Source organism: Zootoca vivipara, chromosome 1 (genome assembly GCF_965207765.1).
Source record: "Zootoca vivipara chromosome 1, rZooViv2.hap1.1, whole genome shotgun sequence".
Classification (NCBI taxonomy): Eukaryota; Metazoa; Chordata; class Lepidosauria; order Squamata; family Lacertidae; genus Zootoca; species Zootoca vivipara.
This window is the reverse complement of record NC_142582.1, coordinates 25429798-25449512: the sequence shown is the minus strand read 5'-3', so window position 1 is coordinate 25449512 and position 19715 is coordinate 25429798. Positions and strand designations below refer to the sequence as shown.

At 43.8% G+C, this 19715-nt stretch overlaps 1 protein-coding gene across 4 annotated transcripts in view; it reads right to left on the bottom strand.

Annotated features, from left to right (window-relative positions):
- Positions 1–12551, bottom strand: part of STK39 (serine/threonine kinase 39) — a 108458-nt gene extending 95907 nt beyond the window's left edge. For 3 of the 4 annotated variants that reach the window (XR_015947844.1, XM_035133106.3, XM_088660816.1), the window contains exon 1: positions 11199–12551. Coding sequence is in view for 2 of the 4 variants with exons in the window: in XM_035133106.3 (XP_034988997.1) it covers positions 11199–11409 (211 nt within the window). In the remaining 2 variants the exon portion in view is untranslated. The remainder of the gene's footprint in view (positions 1–11198) is intronic. The other variant, XM_035133133.3, reaches the window with a different exon arrangement.
- Between the last annotated feature and the right edge of the window lie 7164 nt (positions 12552–19715).

Below are 19715 nucleotides of genomic sequence, written 5' to 3'. Positions count from 1 at the left end.
AGAGGAGTGAGGCGGCAATGTGCATTCCAGCAAACTATTTAAGGGGGAAAGGGCACCTGGAAATTGAGCAGAGCTTGCCCTGCAGCAAAGCACCCAACACTTTGTTGGTCTGCCTATACCAGGGGTCAGCAACCTTTTTCAGCAGTGGACAACCACCGTCCCTCAGACCATGTGGTGGGCCGGATTTTGAAAAATGAACAAATTCCTATGCCCCACAAATAACCCAGAGATGCATTTTAAATAAAAGCACACATTCTACTCATGTAAAAACACCAGGCAGGACCCACAAATAACCCAGAGATACATTTTAAATAAAAGGTATGGAGATACATGGGGGAGGGGCCAACACTCCCCAGGGACAACAGAGGAAAGGGTATCCTACCAAAACACAGGGATGAGCCGGGGTGGAGGGAGGAGGGGCAGGATACGTCATGGATCGGGACAGGGTGGGGGGGATCACAGGGAAAGAACCACAGCAACGCGTGGCCGGGTCAGCTAGTTTTAAATAAAAGCACACATTCTACTCATGTAAAAACACCAGGCAGGACCCACAAATAACCCAGAGATGCATTTTAAATAAAAGCACATTCTACTCATGTAAAAACACGCTGATTCCAGGACTGTCCGCGGGCCAGATTGAGAAGGTGATTGGGCCGCATCCGGCCCCTGGGCCTTAGGTTGCCCACCCCTGGCTTATACACAAAGAGTATGGTGATTCAAAAAATCCCTTGTTCCCCCGGGTGAGAGCTGGGAGGCAAAGGTTAAGATCCACCTCTGATAGAGGGCTTTGATTCTCTCTCTCTCTCTCTCTTCTTCTCTTTCTTGCTGTTTATTATTCTTATTTAGATTAGTTTTTTTAAAAACGGATTGTATGCTGAAAAGTTTCAATTTAATTTTAATTTTTAAAAAGGAAATCCTTTGTTCACTACAATGGGATGATACCGGCCTACTTGGCAGGGTTGTTGTAAGGAACGCCTTTTGAACACTTGAAAGCACAGCACACACTCAGTTATCATTACGCTTACTTATTATTCCGCAGCAGAACTGTAAATGCACTTGAAACTAAAGTGCGCTCAGGAGGGCTGTTATCCCAGGACAGCTGATTCCTCTCTTGCAGCATATGACTAGATATTCATTTGCCCCTCCAAAGCCAGTTCCATCTGGCTGTGGTTTCCTCGGACAACATAATGAGTAAGGATACTGCAGCTGGTTACAAAGGCAGCTGTCAGGAAGAAGAATCCGGTCGCATTACCCTGTGCAAAACTTTGCAGGGCCAGCACTGCCCAGGCTGACATTGAGACCAAGCAAGCGTGCCAGAACAGAAGTTTAGGCTTTTACTAAGCAATATTTTAAAGCATTAACTGTGGCATAACATTAGGGGTATTTGGTAGGGAAGCTACTAATAAGATAAGACGGTTTCAGCAGTTGGCCATATGCAGGGGGTTTTGTGAGCAGGAAGTTGGGGGGACCAAGTTCCCTTGGCTTTAATTTTTTTTTTTTTTTTGTCAGGCGGCAGGGCTGGAACAGATATGTACCCAATGCCTGAGCCAAAATCCACCTATTATCTGTAATCAATAAAGTTGCGACCATTTCTAATCCAGATTGTGCTTGGTTCTATTAATCATATCTTACATTCAGCCACCGCCCGAGGGGGTGGCGGCACTATGACTGGGCCCACAACAAACGAGCTTTGTGGTGAGTTCCCCTACCATTCCCCCCAGGGGGGAAAAAAACACTGGTCATATGGATGGCTTTATTCACACAATTGCACCAAGATGCAAGTAAAGCATTGCACCAAGATGCAAGTAAAGCACTAGGGCCACACTCAGAACTATCATTTAGAGCTCAATGATGCTACTTTAAACAGTCCTGGCTTCGCCCAGAGAATTCTGGGAGCTGTAGTTCGTTAACGATGCTGAGAGCTGTTTGGAGAACCTTATTCCCTTCAGAAAGTTGCATTCCCAGAGTTCTCTGGGAAGAGGAATTGATTGCTAAACTATTATGGGAATTGTATCAAAACTATGACAAATGTGCACCCACCCAACTGATAAATGTGCACCCACTCTGAGTTTTCCACCATGTAGTCTGGCAACTTTATTTTCGGGTCCAGGTAGGGTTTTAGGTTCAGAAGACTGAGTACCTGACATCTACAAGAGCAGGGAAAGGGTTGTGACTTGACGGCAGAGCATGCAAAGATGTCTAAGGTTAAGTCCCCATCATCTCCACATAGGCAGTGTTCGAAATCCCCCAGGTGCCAGGCGTGCTTTGCAAATGGCGCGGGTTCAATTGGGACCACATGGAGATCTCTGGATGCCAGGTTGGTGACTGACATCTCCATCTGGCTGGCCCCTCCAGCTTTCTTTTGCAGATAAGCAGAAATGCTTATTTATTGCATTTATAAAGGTTAAGGTAAAGGGACCCCTGGACATTAGGTCCAGTCGTGACCGATTCTGGGGTTGTGGAGCTCATCTCGCTTTATTGGCTGAGGGAGCCAGAGTACAGCTTCCAGGTCATGTGGCCAGCATGGCAAAGCCGCTTCTGGCGAACCAGAGCAGCGCACGGAAATGCCGTTTACCTTCCTGCCGCAGTGATACCTATTTATCTACTTGCACTTTGATGTGCTTTCGAACTGCTAGGTTGGCAGGAGCAGGGACCAAGCAACGGGAGCTCACCCCGTCATGGGGATTCAAACCACCAACCTTCTGATCGGCAAGCCCTAGGCTCACTGGTTTAACCCACAGCGCCACCCGCATCCCTCCTTTTTCTCCAAAGAGTACAGAATTCACCCCGCTCCTCAGTTAATCCCTACAACAACCCTGTGGGGTGGGTTAAGAGGCTGTGATTGGCCCTAGGTCACCCAGTGAGCTTCATGTCCGAGTGGGGATTTGAACCCTGATCTCCCAGGTGCTAGTCTGACACTCTAACCACTACACCACACTGGTTTCCTAGAATACAGTACTTCTGCTATGGGGCAGTTATATAAATTAAGTAGATAAAAAAAATACATGGGGAAAGCAAATTGTGACTTAGAGGAGGATCTGAAATATTTCCCTGGCTCTCAAATTTATTTTATTCTGGATTGTTTGATGTTTTAATTTGTTGTAAACCGCTTTGAGATCATTTTTTTTAAAATATAAGGTGGTATTGAAATGAAATGAATAAAAATAAAAATAAATTCCACTGCCAAAAAAGGCATCTACCGGTAAGCATTCCATTGTGGCAACCGTAACCTAGGTTTAAGGAACCATTTTGCAATTAGCTAATATATCTAAGTTTCTAACGTTACACGGATGGGGGGAGACCCATGACTGAAAGCCTGGCAATCCACTGCTACTCCGTGTATAATTCACTGTTTCCCAAACTTGGGTCTCCAGCTGTTGTTGGACTACAACTCCCATCATCCCTAGCTAGCAGGAAAAGTGCTCAGGGATGATGGGAATTGCAGTCCCAAAAACATCTGGAGACCCTAATTTGGTAAACACTGGCAAATGATTCAGAGCTTGGGTGGATCACTGGATGTGATGCAACTTCCTATCTTCTTCATGAGACATTTGCTCCCATTTTAAAAAGAAAAAGATGGTGTTAAAGCACAGTTTCAGGTAAATCTTAATGCAAGACTCCAGAGGAAGGGAAAATCAAGAGTTCAAAAATGCCCTGCCTTTGAGAAAGCGGAAGAAAGGCTGTAGCAGATTTATGGGCAAAATTCTGAACTATGAGCATATTTCTGATTCCTTTACCAGTCTAATCCAGATTACCAACCCCACATACAGGTTTTTCTTCAAAACAGAGATAGTTGTAAAGCAACAGGACTTATATCACCACCATGCAATGTGCTTGGAATCGAGACTACCTGCTCATCTGAGCAACAGTCAAAAACTATACTTGTACCTGCCCAGTCTCTCACAAGCATATTATCCTCCATGCCACTTTTAGCGCTTTCCTATAGCTGGAGAAATATAGCAGTACTTTGGCAACAGCATCTACTGTACAACTCTCTCTCCCACTCATTGCCCTGACTCTAACTTGAAGTGGTCCACTGGTCCTGTTAGCTAGGGATCATGGGAGTTGTAGGCCAAAACATCTGGAGGGCCGGAGTTTGGGGATGCCTGCATTAAGGCAAAGAGGCACAGACCTCCTTAACTTTTTCTTAATGGGATCATTGGCAGACCTAAGCCATCTCTTCCCAGAATGCCTCTGTCAGTTGCAAAGCAACAACTACATCCTCCTCTACAGAGAGGAGGATTCCAGAAAATCTTCATACATTTTTCATCAATGAACATAATCCTCCTTTGGCAGGGAAAACTGAGAGATGCATTCTTATCAAAAACAGCCACATGTAAACAGAAGTAAGAAAAAACCTTCAAATAGCTCTCATAGGAGTCCTTTGTTCTTGAGCGTACAACAATCTCACAAACTTGGGGGAATGACTCTGTACAAGGACAGCAGCTTTTAAAATAAATCTGTAAAACCACGTTGACGTTTGTTAAGAGTAGTATGTTTTATTCATGTAAATATGCTGACATAATCAGGAAGCTGAACTGAACTGCACCCTCCGAAAAAAAGGTATGTGCACAGGTATTTGTTAAATTTTACCTGCATGAGTAAAGCGAATCACAATGAACTCTTTGCCTGTGTACAAACAGATGTTGCAAGAAAGGCTGGGACCTCAATGCCAGTTGTCAAGCCTGAAGCTCAGGGTATATACAGCAATTCAGACATACTGGCCAAGAAGCAACAACTTGAATGAAGGAGCTAATAGACTCTTCCCGCCCCCTTAAAGTCACTCCTGAGTGTTTAACCAAAGCCTAAAAATAGAAAAATGCTGTTACCTCCTATTTAAGCTGCAAGTAACCTGCTGGTCTGCTAACTGTATTAACCTGGGAGGCTTCGCTTTAATCCACAAGCGAAATCACTAACTCCTCAAGTAACTATAGCGAACTACAGGGCAAAGAGCTAAACTACTAAAGTGGGAAACTATGGCAATAGGTAAGCTGGGCAAAACTCACCTAGCTGAAACTTTACGAACCCCTTTGCTCAACCTTGCAAGTTTGATGCAATGGCAACAGTGTGCAGGAGCAAGCTTTGCTTTGTCCAGGGAATAAGGAAGGTTTCCACTGAGGATGAAAGAAGGAAAGGCCTTTGCAATCCTACTTTCCCGTGGTTTCTCAATGGAAAGCAGAACCTCCCAACCAGATTCCCAAGGGTCTTGGATGCTGCCTGGTAGCCCTTTTGCCAGTACAGTTCTCATACACCAAGGTAAGCCAGCAGACCTTCATACACGGAAAACCTGTGTTTTGTTTCTATTAAATAGACTACTGGGGTCCCAATTTTAAGAGGATGGATATAATACAAAACCTATTGAGCTGTGTGCGGCATCTTCCAAAAAGTACTCAAGAGTGTATGGGATGGTGGGCTCAGGGATCCATCCTCCTCCTCCGGTTTTTCTTTGCTCAGGCCAAAGGCTAGCTTTAGCAGCATCCTGATCACACAGTGGCCAACCAAATGCCCAAGGGAAGCATTAAGAAGGACCAGAACACAACCAGATTCTGCTCCCTTGCAATTCCCAGAAACTGGTATTCAGAGGCATGTACTGTACCTCCTTTGACAGTGGAGCTAGAACATGCTCACCCTGGCTAATACGGTAGTCGTCAGTCTTAGCCTCCATGAATTTATCTAATCAAAGCCTCCGAGTTGGAGTGAGCTATATAGTTCAATCATACGCTGCATGAAGTAGTTTCTTTTATCAGCCCTAAATCTTTGAACACTTCACTTTGCCAGATGTCCACAAGTTCTAGTGTTTGGGGGGGGGGATTTTCTCTATCCCCTTTCTCCATGGCAGACATAGTTTTATAATCTTCTATCATGTCATCTCTTCATAGCTGCCAAGTCTCCCGTATTCCCCGGGAAACCCCCGTTTTCCCGGCTGTTCCCAGCCGAAAAAACGGATTTTTTGTTTTTCCCCGGTTTATTCTGGCGCGACGGCCATTTTGGAACTGGGCGGAGCATGCTCAGAAGTGACTTTTGATGCTGCTCTGCCCAGTTCCAAAATGGCTGCAGTGCGACTTCTGGTGCGGTGGCCATTTTGGAACTGGGCAGAGCAGCATCAAAAGTCACTTCTGAGCATGCTCCGCCCAGTTCCAAAATGGCGCAGCGCTACTTCCGGCCTGCTACTTCCAGTCCGATCCCTTATTTTTCAGGCAGGAACTTTGCAGGTATGCATCTCTTACCTTTTAAAACTGTTAGAAAGCATTGTTAAAGATACAGTAGCCAAGCATAAAGAAGAACAAGCCTTGCTGAAGCAAAGCCAGCATGGCTTCTGCAAGGGCAAGTCCTTTCTCCCAAGCCCATGGGAGTTCTTTGAGAGTGTCAACAAGTGTATATAGATAGAGGAGATCCAGCTGACATTGTGTACTCAAGACGTTCAAAAAGCTTTCAATGAGGTACCTCATAAAAGACTTCTGAGTAAGCTTATTAGTCCTGGAATGAGAGGGGAGGCTCTCTTGTGAATCCGGAATTGGTTAGGTAGCAGGAAACAGAGAGTAGGAAGAAGTGGAGAATTGATCAGCTTATTCTCATGAGTTTATCTAATACTGTTAAAAGAGCGTAAGGCAGAGTCCTCTTCTACTAGATATGCACCAGTATGGTGCAAACCCATTAACAGCAATGGGATATTTGAAGCCAATTGTCAGAATGAGGGCTTCCCCAATGAAAACTAAAGACCTAGAATAAATTACTGGTATGTCTAACTGCTGCAGTGGGTACACACTGCATGTTCTTGCTGTAAGTATAAAGTATTTAAGAACCAATTCAGAGATTACATCATGGGTAGGCAAACTAAGGCCCGGGGACCGGATCCAGCCCAATCACCTTCTAAATCTGGCCCGCGGACAGTCTGGGAATCAGCATGTTTTTACATGAGTAGAATGTGTCCTTTTATTTAAAATGCATCTCTGGGTTATTTGTGGAACCTGCCTGGTGTTTTTACATGAGTAGAATGTGTGCTTTTATTTAAAATGCATCTCTGGGTTATTTGTGGGGCATAGGAATTTGTTCATTATTATTATTTTTTCAAAATATAGTCCGGCCCACCACAAGGTCTGAGGGACAGTGGACCAGAGCCCTACTGAAAAAGTTTGCTGTCCCCCAGATTACATTATCTTGACCTGAAAATGAATGCAATGCAAATTATACAAAAGTAAACAGAAAGCCAGCAGGTAAGTGTCACCTGGATTAGACCAGAGAAAGTTAAAATCCATTCCTCTGGCACTTTTAACTGTCAAATATGCTTCCATCAGGAATCACAGTTGTTACACTAGTCCGATCATGCTTTTAAAACAATCTTGCAGGTAAGCCACATTTAATCAGGACAAGCATTTTACAAGATTCTCTGCACAACTACCTTGCAATTACAATAATAAAACTGTGGTTTTTGTGTCCTGTCACTGCTTTTACTTATCTGAAAAGTTAATTCAAAAGAAGCATTGCTCTGGATTAAAATAAGATCCATCTTGAACATCCTTCCAAAAATGCAACTCAGGGAGACATGCGTTATAACAATGTCATAAGTACTGAACATCCACGGCTTCAAACTAAGCCAAGATCAAGAATCTTACATGTTCATGTTTGCAATGAATTGACTGGCTAATTGCACTGATTAGGGTTTTCAGATCTAGTGCCTATCATAACATCAGCATAATATAATGTATTTAAAAATATTTATTAAAAATATGGTAATTATGAAACCCTGAGCAAAGATCCAACTTTGATTTAAGTTACGTTTTCTCCCAAGTTCAAGATTGCCCTATTTCTGTTTGTTCTTTGAAAGGTGAATGTGCTTAGCTCGTATCCAAAGCTGATTTTCACATTACAGTGGTACCTCTACTTACAAATAACTCTACTTACGAATTTTTCTACTTACAAATGGAGCTCCATCCGCCATCTTGGATGCGGTTTAGATAGGATTTTTTCTACTTACGATTTTTAGATAGGGTTGCTTCGACTTACAAATTTTTTCTCCCAATGCATTCCTATGGGATTTGACTTACAAATTTTTTCGACTTACAAATGTGTGCTCGGAACGCATTAAATTCGTAAGTAGAGGTACCACTGTACTAGTTTAGGCCTTCATCTTCCTCATTTTGTAAGCAATACATAATACAAAGAAGCTACAAGTCATTGTACGAAATTAAAGGACCAAGATAAAAAACAGCTTGATTATATTAAGCAACACTCAAAGTGATAGCATTTGGTTTAAATGAAGTCTGGATTTAGTATAAGGACCCAAAATACTAAAAAATCTACCCTGGCTCTCTTAAAAGTTAATTCAGAACCCTCTATCAATCAGTTAAAGCCTGATTCTCTTGGTAGCCCAACTTTTAGTACAGTACTGTATTTGTTATGGTGCAAACTATGAATCTTTAGGCTGTTCTCCAAACAGTATGGTCATTTGATGTCTCTATTCCACTACCAGATCTTATCCTACAAATCATGGGGCACTTACAGTCCTATCCATGTGTTCAATGGCACTCACTTCCTAGTAAACAAATCTCGCTTAGAATTAATATGGCAGCACAAAACAGAAATCCTTCATTTCACAACTCCCTAGTCTATGAATGTAAGTTTTATACCACAAAAAGTGTGTGGGCTATGGGGCAAGAGAGCATGTGCCTAAAGTGAACAAAGCCAAATTTTTGTAACAAACTGGTATGTTTTAACTGTTGTGGCAGCCAATGAATTTGCATGCTTGTTCACTGGATTTTGATTTTCTAAAGCTTCCTATTTTATTCAGATTTTGTTTTCTTGGAGAAAGAAGTCACCTTGATTTAAATAAAGACAGTCTGCAATTCATTTAAAAGTCAATGGGATTTTATCCTGCTTAGCTTACTTAATAAAAACTTCGTTCAGCATTTTGGAAAGGAGGACAAGTGACAAATTACAGCTTCACTTACGAAGCACATGGGACTAGGGAATAACTACCATGGAATTCAATCAAACTTACTTCCAAATAAACACACTTAGGCTACCACTCTAATAAAGTGATTCACTGATTTCTTGCAGAGGCTTGTTTAATTCCTACCATGATGCAGCAGTCTTTGGAGAACATGGCCAGGCATGGCTGGCTCTTACATTTCACAAATTTACAGAATTGTAGAGTTTCAAGGGTCCATGAGGATCATTTAGTCCAACCCCCTGCAATGCAGGAAATGTTTTTGCCCAATGTGGGGCTCGAACCCACAACCCTGAGATTAAGAGTCTCATGCTCTACCAACTGAGCTATTTCCAAAAGCAGAGTTTCCATTTGCAACGTAAGATAAGTCAACACAAGGTCTCTAAGGCTAACCGGTCAGAAACCAAGGTAGACATGGCTTATTGCACACCATCACCCAGAAAAAAATTCCTCGTTTTCATTTGCTTTTTAAAATAAATCCCTCTCCAATGAAAAGTTGAGCGGAAGCCACATAATGAACATCGATTGGCTCCAATAAAGATATTATCTTACTATCCCTGCAATGTTCTCTGTCAATGAGCTGATCTTTAAAAAACAAACCACTTAAACCTGTGCAATAAATGTTGGAACATATAGTTGACAGAAAAGCACGGTCCTATATCTCTACTCAGAAGTAAGCCTTGCTGAGTCCAATGCGACTCTAATAAGTGTCCCCAAAATCTCGATGAAGAATGTTAAGTGGACAAACAGTTTTACAAGGTGCTTTTGTTGGTATTCTTCCCCCTGGAGGATGAGGATGCTGGCAATCCACAAGTGGAGCTGCTGCAGAATACCACCCTGCTTGCACAGCATCCTTCAGCTATTTCAGAGCCATGGCTATGAGAAGGCCAATAAATCGGTAGGAGAAAAGACTAAAAAAATCCAAAGGACAAAAGGATACGGTTTCTCTTTTTAGCAGTCCTTAGGAGGCTTCAGGAGACCACATGCAATACAGACGCACATCTCGGCAAGTACAAGAGGGGTGCCAAAACTTCCCAAAGGAGTGTCTGCTTTCTTCTTTTCTTTAAATGTCCATTTCAGCAGTTCTGAGGTGATCAATATTAAAAACAACTGCAAGAGGTACTGGAGGCAGCCCTACCCCACTGGAGTTACCAATGTTGGATGCGGCCTAGCTCACAAAGCAATGACACTCCTGGATTGGGAGTTTTGTTGCATTTGCAGGCTTTAGCCGTGTTATTCCTCTCTATAAACCAGACTTGCAAACCAACTGATGCCCAGCAAATAGCATCCAAGTCACCCCTCAGGCTTATTTAATTGACTTCTCAGAGAACGTGAAAGAAGCAAGAATCAAGACATGTTACATTGTGCTAACATCGCTGCAACACAAAATGAGCAGATTATTAAACTGGGGAGGGGAGAAAGATGGGCACTGGCATTTTAAAAAGCAAAACTTAAGCAATTGCTATGCCATTCCAAAAGAAGCCTACTTAAAGAGTGAAGAATATGTTTAAGGGGTGGGGCACGGATGGTGGCGAGGGGAGAGAAACGAGAGCCATAACTGAAGCCCTTTGCCAGGGAAATAAATGTGCAGAAAGCTGTCATCTAAAACTGATAGACGTGACGTTTCTGGATGCAAGAGTGACGCTGCACCTGGAGAAAAGGAATTTAAGGGCGGGGGCGGGGGGGGAGGTGGACAAGCGAGATTAAGGAGGGCCGGGGTTGACTTAGATCTCCCCACTAACAGAAGAGAGAAAAAGTTGGGAGCCAGAAAGGCAAGAAGTGCCATGGCAATTTAGGAGGCCAGCAGAAGCCGCAATGCTTAAGGAAAAACTCCGGGGAGGCGAGGCGGGGGTGGGGGAGAGAAATCGAGAGAGCAAAGGGTGTGGGGGGTGCTGTTTGGGTGCTGACGCCCCACCCCTCAATGCAGGCAGGCAGGGGAGCCGGCCCTAAGTGTTCTAGAACGAGCCGGGCTCCGTCCTCCTCCCCCGGATCATGGAACGTTGCAACAGAGGAAGCGAGATGAAAGCGGCGCTGTGCAAAGAGCCGGCGCCTGAAGCAGGAGGAAGTCAAGTTTGCAGCATCGGGCACTGCAGTGCCGGGCGCATCCGCCGCAATGAGAGCCTCTGGGCTGGGGAAGCTCAAAAAAAGCCGGTAGGCCCCAAAGCCGGCTGACGAGGCATCCCCTGCACCCACCCGCCTCCCCCTTAGCCGCCACCCGCCGCCGCCGCTCCCTGCTACACGCGCCACTGACCGATCACCTCCTGCAGTTCGTAGGCGTCCCGGCAAATGGGCCAGCCGACGGCTGGCGGCGCGGGGGTCGGGGGCGGCGCAGCGGGCGCCGGCTGGGTCTGTTGCAACGGCGGCTGGGACTGGGGCGGCGGCGGCGAGGGCTGCGGCGACGGCTGTTGCTGCTGCTCCTGCTGCTGCTGGACGTGAATGGGCGAGTCGCTCTGCTCCGCCATGATGCTGCCGGAGCGCACAAGCGGCGGCGACCTCCTTCAAACTTCCCTGCCAGCAGCACCTTTAACCCTCATCCGCAGCTCGCTCATCCACTCCCTCCCTCTTTCCCATCCTTCCTGCCAGCCAGCCGCGCCGTGGGGGAGGGAGCACATCGAGGGGGCGGAGGCTGAGCTGCTGCTGCTGCTGCTGCTGCTGCTGCTGCTGCTGCTGCTGCTGCTGCTGCTACTACACGCGTTAGAAGCAGGAGTAGCCCTACGCAGTCGAGAGCAGCAATTGATCCGCTTGCCACAAACCATAATATTGAGGAGGGATAGTTGCTAAAAAGAAAAGGGGGTGGGGGGGGAAACAGACCTCCCGGGAAGGAGGTTTGCAAACGACGCTCCTCCTATCCGCCGAGCGGGTGGGTACTATAATAACGCCTGGAAGACTTAAGGGGCCCGATCCTCTTCTTGTGCATGCTTACTCGGAAGCCAGTCCAAGTGAGTTCAGGAGGACTTCCTCTCAAGCAAGTGCACAGGGGAATGAGCAGGTCTCTTTGGGCATCGCAGGCAGGATTTTTTCCCCGTTTCTTCTTCTTATTATTACTTCCGAGTCAGCAGGCATTGCATTCTGCTGCATAGGAAGGCGATGAATGAGAGGAGCGGCTTTATGCGGTTTGTGACTCGTCGGTTCCAAAAACTGGGGAGCCAACCAAACATTTCTTTTCCCTGCCATGCGGCTCCTATCTGTTCAATTCAGATCGGTTACGGTTTAATACACTTCTTCAAACATCCTGCCACACACAATGTAGGTAGCAGAGAAGCGGATAAAAACTTTCTTGTTATATATGGATAATCAAAGCAGGACGTTTTAAATCCAAAATGTTGGCAAGAAAGGGACTACACAGGGTGACTGTTGCCTCTCAGGTTACCGGAGCACAAAAGCTTCATCTTGCTGCCTGCTCACTGGTGATTTAACTTGTGAAAGATGCCTGTACTTTGTACAGGACGAGGTTACTGTATTGAGCAGAGGAGTCTTGTGTGGACCCTTTAAAATACGTAACATAATGTATTACACACAAGAAATGTTGGGTTTTCCCACACGACACCCCCTAGTTTGCAAACTACAGTGTTTGCACAGTTGAACAGCAATAAAATGGAAGGTAGATTATGCATTTAGTATGTGATTGTGCATTTATTTTGCAAGATGTGCAGTGCCAACATTATGCAGAAATTTGAGATTGATATTACAGTCCACCATACTACAAGCCTCAGTACTCTGTATATGCTGAGTTTGAAACCTAGGCCTCACAAACTTGCACAGTATGTCACTGTGCTTTCATAAGGTACATCGAAGCACCTTTTTTTTTAAATGTCTGGGAATGTTATTAGCCGCACTTGGGCCATTTTAACAAATCAAACGTACACTTCTTACAATGTACCTTTTCCCATTAAATTTATTGGTGCTAACATTCAGAAACTTAATAATTTGTGGCAGTTCCGTTTAAGATTGTTCATATGACAGAGTAGGTGAGTAGGTGTAGCTCATTTTCTTTTTGAGTGAATCATTCCAACTCGTAACTTTCAAGAAGTGATTATTCACTGCATTCGTTTCCCCCTAAAAATCCCCCAGTCTAATAATTCCATTCTCTTGTAAGTTATCTTTTCTACCTATAGTCACCCATTAATTCCATCTTCTTTCCATTTAGCCCACCCAGCTCTCATTTAAATTGATTTATTTGCAGGTCTTGAATTACATTGCTGCACTAAATATGCTATAATAAAGATTCTCAGGGAAATTATGGCACCTGAATTTAAAATTTACGCTGGAGGAGCAGTAGCCATGCTCACAGAAGAGAATCTATCGCAGTATTATTATTTCTTTTACGCAATATGATCCATACAGAAGCAGACACTGCAGCAGGTACAAGGGTCAACGCAGGAACACGTTGCCAAATCCAAGGCACAGACTTGGCAATGAGAAACAATAGAGAAATGTGCTTCTTACCATATAGATGCAGGTGTAGTCTCAGCCATTCCATACAGTGATCGAACTTGCAACCTTAGCATTACCAGCACCATGCTGTAACCAACTGAGCTATCCATCCATATGTCTTCATGGTTGAGTAACATCAACAAAATGCCATGTCTTTAGAATCGGAGAAGCTTTCCCAATCAGAGGGGTAAGTGTCGCGAGCGACCAAGCCTCCACACTTCCGGTTTTAGATAATTGCTGTGTGGCAGACGTTGGCGATGAAGTCTGATACAAGAAATAGTATAACTTTGTTTTAAAATATTGATAAAATATAAGATGCCTGTGGAGTCCTAGGAGCTTAGTACTAATCTGCCTTTGTTTATTCATAAGCATAGAAATCAATTACATAATTGCACATATAACATACGTGGTCATATATATTCTGACGGCTCAATTCTATGCATGTCTTAAGGTCAGCAACCTTTTTCAGCCGTGGGCTGGTCCACCGTCCTTCAGAGCATGTGGTGGGCCGGACTATTTGGGGGGGGGGGGCGGGCGGAATGAATGAATTCCTATGCACCACCAATAACCCAGAGATGCATTTTAAATAAAAGGACACATTCTACTCATGTAAAAACACACTTGTTTCCTGGACCGTCCACGGGCTGGATTGAGAAGGCGATTGGGCCGCATCCGGCTCACGGGCCTTAGGCTGCCTACCCCTGTCTTAAAGGCTGTCATATGGAAGAGGAGCATGCTTGTTTTCTCCTGATCTGCTGGGAAGAACTCGAGGCGAGGCAATGGCTTCAAGTTACAAGAAAGGAGATTCAGACTAAACATTCGGGGGGGGGGCTTTATGACGGTAAGAGCTGTTCAGCAGTGGAACAGACTGCCACGAGAGGTGGTGGGCTCTCCTTCCTTGGAGGCTTTTAAGCAGAGGTTGGATGGCCATCTGTCATGGATTCTTTAGCTAAGAGTCCTGCATTGCAGGGGGTTGGACTAGATGGCCCCTGGTGTCCCTTCCAACTCTAGGATTCTATGACTCTGTGTGCAGTTGGAAGGAAGGCCCAGTGAATACAGTGGACCTTACTCTCAGGTAAGCATACAAAGGATTGCATGCCTCCCATGAAATTCCAAGGGCACGTCTTCTCCAGTCATTTTGCGTCTCGAGTTCTGAACCCAGGATATGGTGTGCCTTGCAATCCTACACTGCAGGGCTGATTCAGTGGGCATGGGATTGGTACTTTAGGCTCATGCACACTTAGGCATAGCTCCCACTGAACACAGTGGGGCTTACTTCTGAGTAAACATGCATAGGATTGCCCTGTGGATCTGGAAAAACCATTTATAGCCATTCAGAGTACTAAGGAAAATATTTGATGTGCCAAATGTCCATTCAAAAACAAAATCAAATGCAAGTGCTTTACCCAAAAAAGAAAAAAAAGAGCTCTAAGGGGAAATGGCATTTTATGTAGAAACCACTGCCTAGCTATTCATGTGGCTGTAATCTAGCTCTGAATGAAGAGAGCAGACGTGGGATGTTGAGAATCAGTCAATTTCCTGTGAGGTAAGTAAGAGGGAAGTCTTTCCATTTTACATCAGTGGGTTTATTTGCTTTTTCAGATCTGCACAGGGAATGGGTTTTACACACATCAAGGCAATAGTCTTCCGTTTCAACACATTTTAGGTAGCTGGACATGTGGAACAAACAGCAAAGGAACGTAGGTTTCTCCTGTAGTTCTCTCAGCTTCTGACAGATACACATGATTCAAGGCTGCTGCGGTGGTTTTAAAATTGCAGATTTAAAAGCCTGAAACACACACACACACGTTATATGAAGAGATGACAACAGCTGTAGAAATGCAGCCATCGTTTTTTGAACTCAACGTTTCTGCAAGGGTTGCCCATTGTATACTTATATCGAAGAAAACTTTTCGCTAGCTTTTCTCTACATTGTCTACAACATAGAATTTCTAGTCTTATCGATACGGAGCATGGTCTTCTTACTTTTGTCATTTCGCAAAGCTACCGAAAGCTCGAATGTGTGTGTTTTCCAAGGTACAGCCCCCTCTTTTGTAAATGGGGCTGTATATGTCCTTTGGAGCATTGTTTTTTTTTTTTTTTTAAATGTAATACGTACCATATACTGTATGAACAACTGCTTTAATTTTGCTTGATGCTGACTGATTTTGAAGGTTACATCAAAATAATATCGGACTCCACGGCAGCGCAGATGAGAACAAACGATAATAATAATAAAAACTTGATTACTGATGCCATCAAGAAATTAATGGAATAGATTTGTTGCTGTGGCAGAGGAGGATTTGGAAGCAGATGCTGCTCAAAACATTGCTGTGTAGGTGTTGTAAGAATTTTAAGGTCTTATATATATAAAATAGATGTTCATAAATGTACCAAGCAAACACATACAAATATGTAAACCACATGTCTGAAACCCACAGAAAAGTCCTGAAACTTTTCTCTTTTCCAAAATGACCTCAAATATTTCTCTGCAAGGTCGAAGGAAACGGGAAATCTCATTGTCTCTTTCACAAATCCTGTCTTAAGGGCACATTTAAGAGATGAATAGGGTGTGAACCTGTGACCTGGACTCAGGAATTGACTAATTATAACAAAAGTGTGGTCAGGATGCCCAGGTAATCCAATCAGGTAACCTGGCAAACAGGAAGAAACAACACACCCAGATTTCCACCCCTTCTCTGATGTATTAAGGGGGTGGTCTTGGGCCACACCCCTTGTGTGATGTATGTATGATGTTTCTGGGGGTGGTCTTGGACTCCAGGACGGGCAATTTAAAATGTCTATATATGGGCTTGCGCGCATGGCTCAGGGTCCTCCTCCTCTCTCCTGTGTTTGGGGGAGCACCCTGTTGCAACAGCTTTAATAAAGATCAGGCTTACTAGCTGCTTTGCTTCTCAATATTCTCTGGTTGGTCTCTGTTATTTTCTCCTACCAATAGAGAACCTACAAAAGGACTCCATATGGGCTCTTGGGTACCCCATAAGGGAAAAGGAGCAGTTTTTCTTTCTCATAACATAGGCAAGGATTTTTTTGGGGGGGGGAGATGCCCTTAAGCAAGGCAAAATTCTTCACAGGCAAGATAACCCTGTCTGAAAACAGCGTATTATTGTGGTACCTTAAAGACCAAAGAAGTTATCATGCCATCAACTTAGGTACTGAAAACGGTAGAGGGTTGTTGTTTTTCTGCCTCTGTGCTGCTGTTTCCGGGCATTGAAAACCTCCTTAGTTTGAATTGGGTAATACTCACCCACATCCCGTGTGGCTTATGCTATGGCAGCCCTAGGGTTGCCTCCCCCCCCCCCTTGCCAATGACTAGTTTGTGACTTTACCAACAGCGGTCACATCCACAATCATGTTTAAAGCACATGGTTTCACCTAAGGCATCCTGGGAACTGTAGTCTGTTATAGGTGCTGGGAGGGGCAAACTAACAGCCGCCAGGATTCTTTGGGCAAAGCCATGTGCTTTAAATTAATGGTGTTTCACAGAGGGGAAATTAACAGGTGACAGGATTACTGGAGGGTTTTTTTCTGGGGTGGGAGTAATAGTTTTAAGAAACAGGACATTAAAAATAATAATAGTGAGGGCATCAAAACAACTGACAGGCTGCAAATGTGCTTCGACAGCTGCCGTTCAGGAATATATATGCCTGATATGCAGCTATTAAAAGCGCAGAATCCTTGACAGAAGGAAAGCTGCCCTTTGCATTTCCTTTTCTCTTTCCAAGCATTCCAGCTGTTCACAACAATGTGCATCTGAACAAGGCCCCTGGAAATGTTTCTAAGGTGTTTAGGACTGTCCAAATTTAAATTCAGATCCCAACTGCACCCAAAAGGCAGTTTGTTCTTTATTAGCTTTACTGCATTTCCATCTCACCTTTGTCTCCAAGAAGCTTGAGGTGGTGTACATGGTTCTTTTCCATCTTCATTTAATCCCCACAACAGCCCTGTGAGGAAGGTTAGGCTGAGAGGCAGTTGACTAGCCCAAGGTCATCCAATGAGCTTCACCCCAGTGGGGTTTGAACCCTGGTCTCCCAGGTCCTATAACCACTACACATGCTGGCTCTATAGAACAGTAGATGAACATCATCTTCGGATTTCCTGGTTTGCTCAGCTGCCAGGTGAGATATATGACAAAGAATAGGGTGCATGGGACAAGGGCTTTTCCGTGGAACTTGTGGGATTCATTCACTTGGCTTCCTGAATTTATATCTGTCTTTAGAGATACCACATCACACAACAATTACAATGTGCCTATGAGCTTGATTTTGACCCTCTTTGGTTTGATTGTTCTTCCAGCTTCATTGTACTTTTTGGTGTTTATTTCTACTTGCAATGGAAGTTATATAGCTGTTTGGAAGGTACTGTATTGTATAGATAGAAAATTAATGCAAGTATGTTAATAAATATATATTTCCCTGTCTATTTACTTTTTAAAAAATGTAATCAAACACTTCTTGCGCTTGTGAGTTAGGAAGGCTAGCCAATACAAATTAGTCCAGGCATCCCCAAACTTTGGCCCTCCAGATGTTTTGGACTACAATTCCCATCTTCCCCAACCACTGGTCCTGTTAGCTAGGGATCATGGGAGTTGTAGGCCAAAACATCTGGAGGGCCGCAGTTTGGGGATGCCTGAATTAGTCAAAGGTATTGGCAATGGTTAGTTAGATGTGTGATTCTACTACATCTTGAGCCCTCATAATATACCGTCAACATATTTTCTTGTTCTTGATTAATGTGTGATTATCTCCACTTCCACAACATTTTATCTTTTAATCTCACCTTTCGTAATTGTTTCATTGCTCCTGTTTCATGTATGTCAGGGGTATTGAATCTTTTTCATCTAGAGGGCCATATTCGCTTCTGAGAAGTCTTTTGGAGGCTGAACAGCAGTGGAGAGCAGCACCAAAATAAAAAATGAGAGAAGCATTTAATGCCGTTTTTACCTTTGTACAGTATGCTAGTTTCCACACAAACTAGCACAGAACGGTTTAAAAAGATAAGATGAGTGACCTAGAGTATATTTTATCAAGCAACTGTCTTTTGGTGCTTTTCCTGCTGCTCCTGCTGTTATGTATAATTCTAGAATTATGGACAGCTTTTTGGCTGCTTGGTGTGCAGGATATATACTACCTTCAAATTCTCTTTCTTCTGCTGCTTCCAATTCTACCATTGAGAAAGGAAGCCTAGAAGAACGCTGTTCGCACTGACTGCTTACATATTAATCTCCTCTCACAAATTCATTGCTTGAAAGAAGTGAAAATATGGAGCAATTAAAGAATGGTATATGTTCAGCAATTAGAAAAGGGAAAGAGGAACATCGTTTGCATTCGAGTCCTGTCCTCTATACATTGTACATCATATGACAAGCAGACTTTGCATGAGAAGAAGTGAATTATATTGTCTAATTAGAGTTGGGAAGTCAGCACCACAAAGTAGGATATTAAATTGGAAGGCCATAAATAAGTGATGTTTTTATAATGTATCTCCCACTAATATAGATGGATTTTCCCCGTTGGGTTACATTAATGTTTTGATGTCATGTATGTCCTCTCAACACAGCAGTTTGCTGGATCGGGGTGCCCCACCTGAAAAAAACTATCTAACTTACTTCACTGTGGGGAGTGCAACACACACTTTCCATTGTGTGGGCAGAGATGTCCCCTCATTGAAGTAACTAGGACAATCCTCGTAGGTGCAGCAGCATGTACAATCAACTCAAGGTGCTTCTAGATTGTGTTGATGGTCTGGAGAAATTCCGAGTGCTCCTAAAGGCCTTTCCATATGTTACCCCTTAAAAAGCTTCTGTTTGTTTGTCTAGGGTAGCAACCACGATAATGGATGGAGAACCCAACACATGTCTGAAAACACAAAGTAAATGTGGACCTTGATGTTAAGGAGGAGAAAAAGTAACTGACACCAAATACTAGGGAGCAAGTCCCATTAGACAAAGTAGGGCTTACTTATCAGTAAGCATACTTAGGCTCACACTGCACAGGTGCAATTCTGCTCCAGTTGAAACCAACCCAAATCCCACTGATTTCAGCGCAGCAGCATCCTTATATTAATGTTTTTAAGCGATCTTAACAGAAGGTTGCATGGTGGCCTCTTCTCTTTTTTTAAACCATTGTGCGCTACTGTTTTAAATATGTCTGATCAAATAGGGCATCCTCCTATTTTAGAGTACGAACAAGCCATCAACTCCTCAGATAGGTTTTATTATTATTATTGTTGTGTGGAAATGCAGGTGTTAAGTCATTTCTGTCACGCTGTGAGGAAAAGAAGAGAGTGGTGATTGGTGCATTTTTTCAGGCTT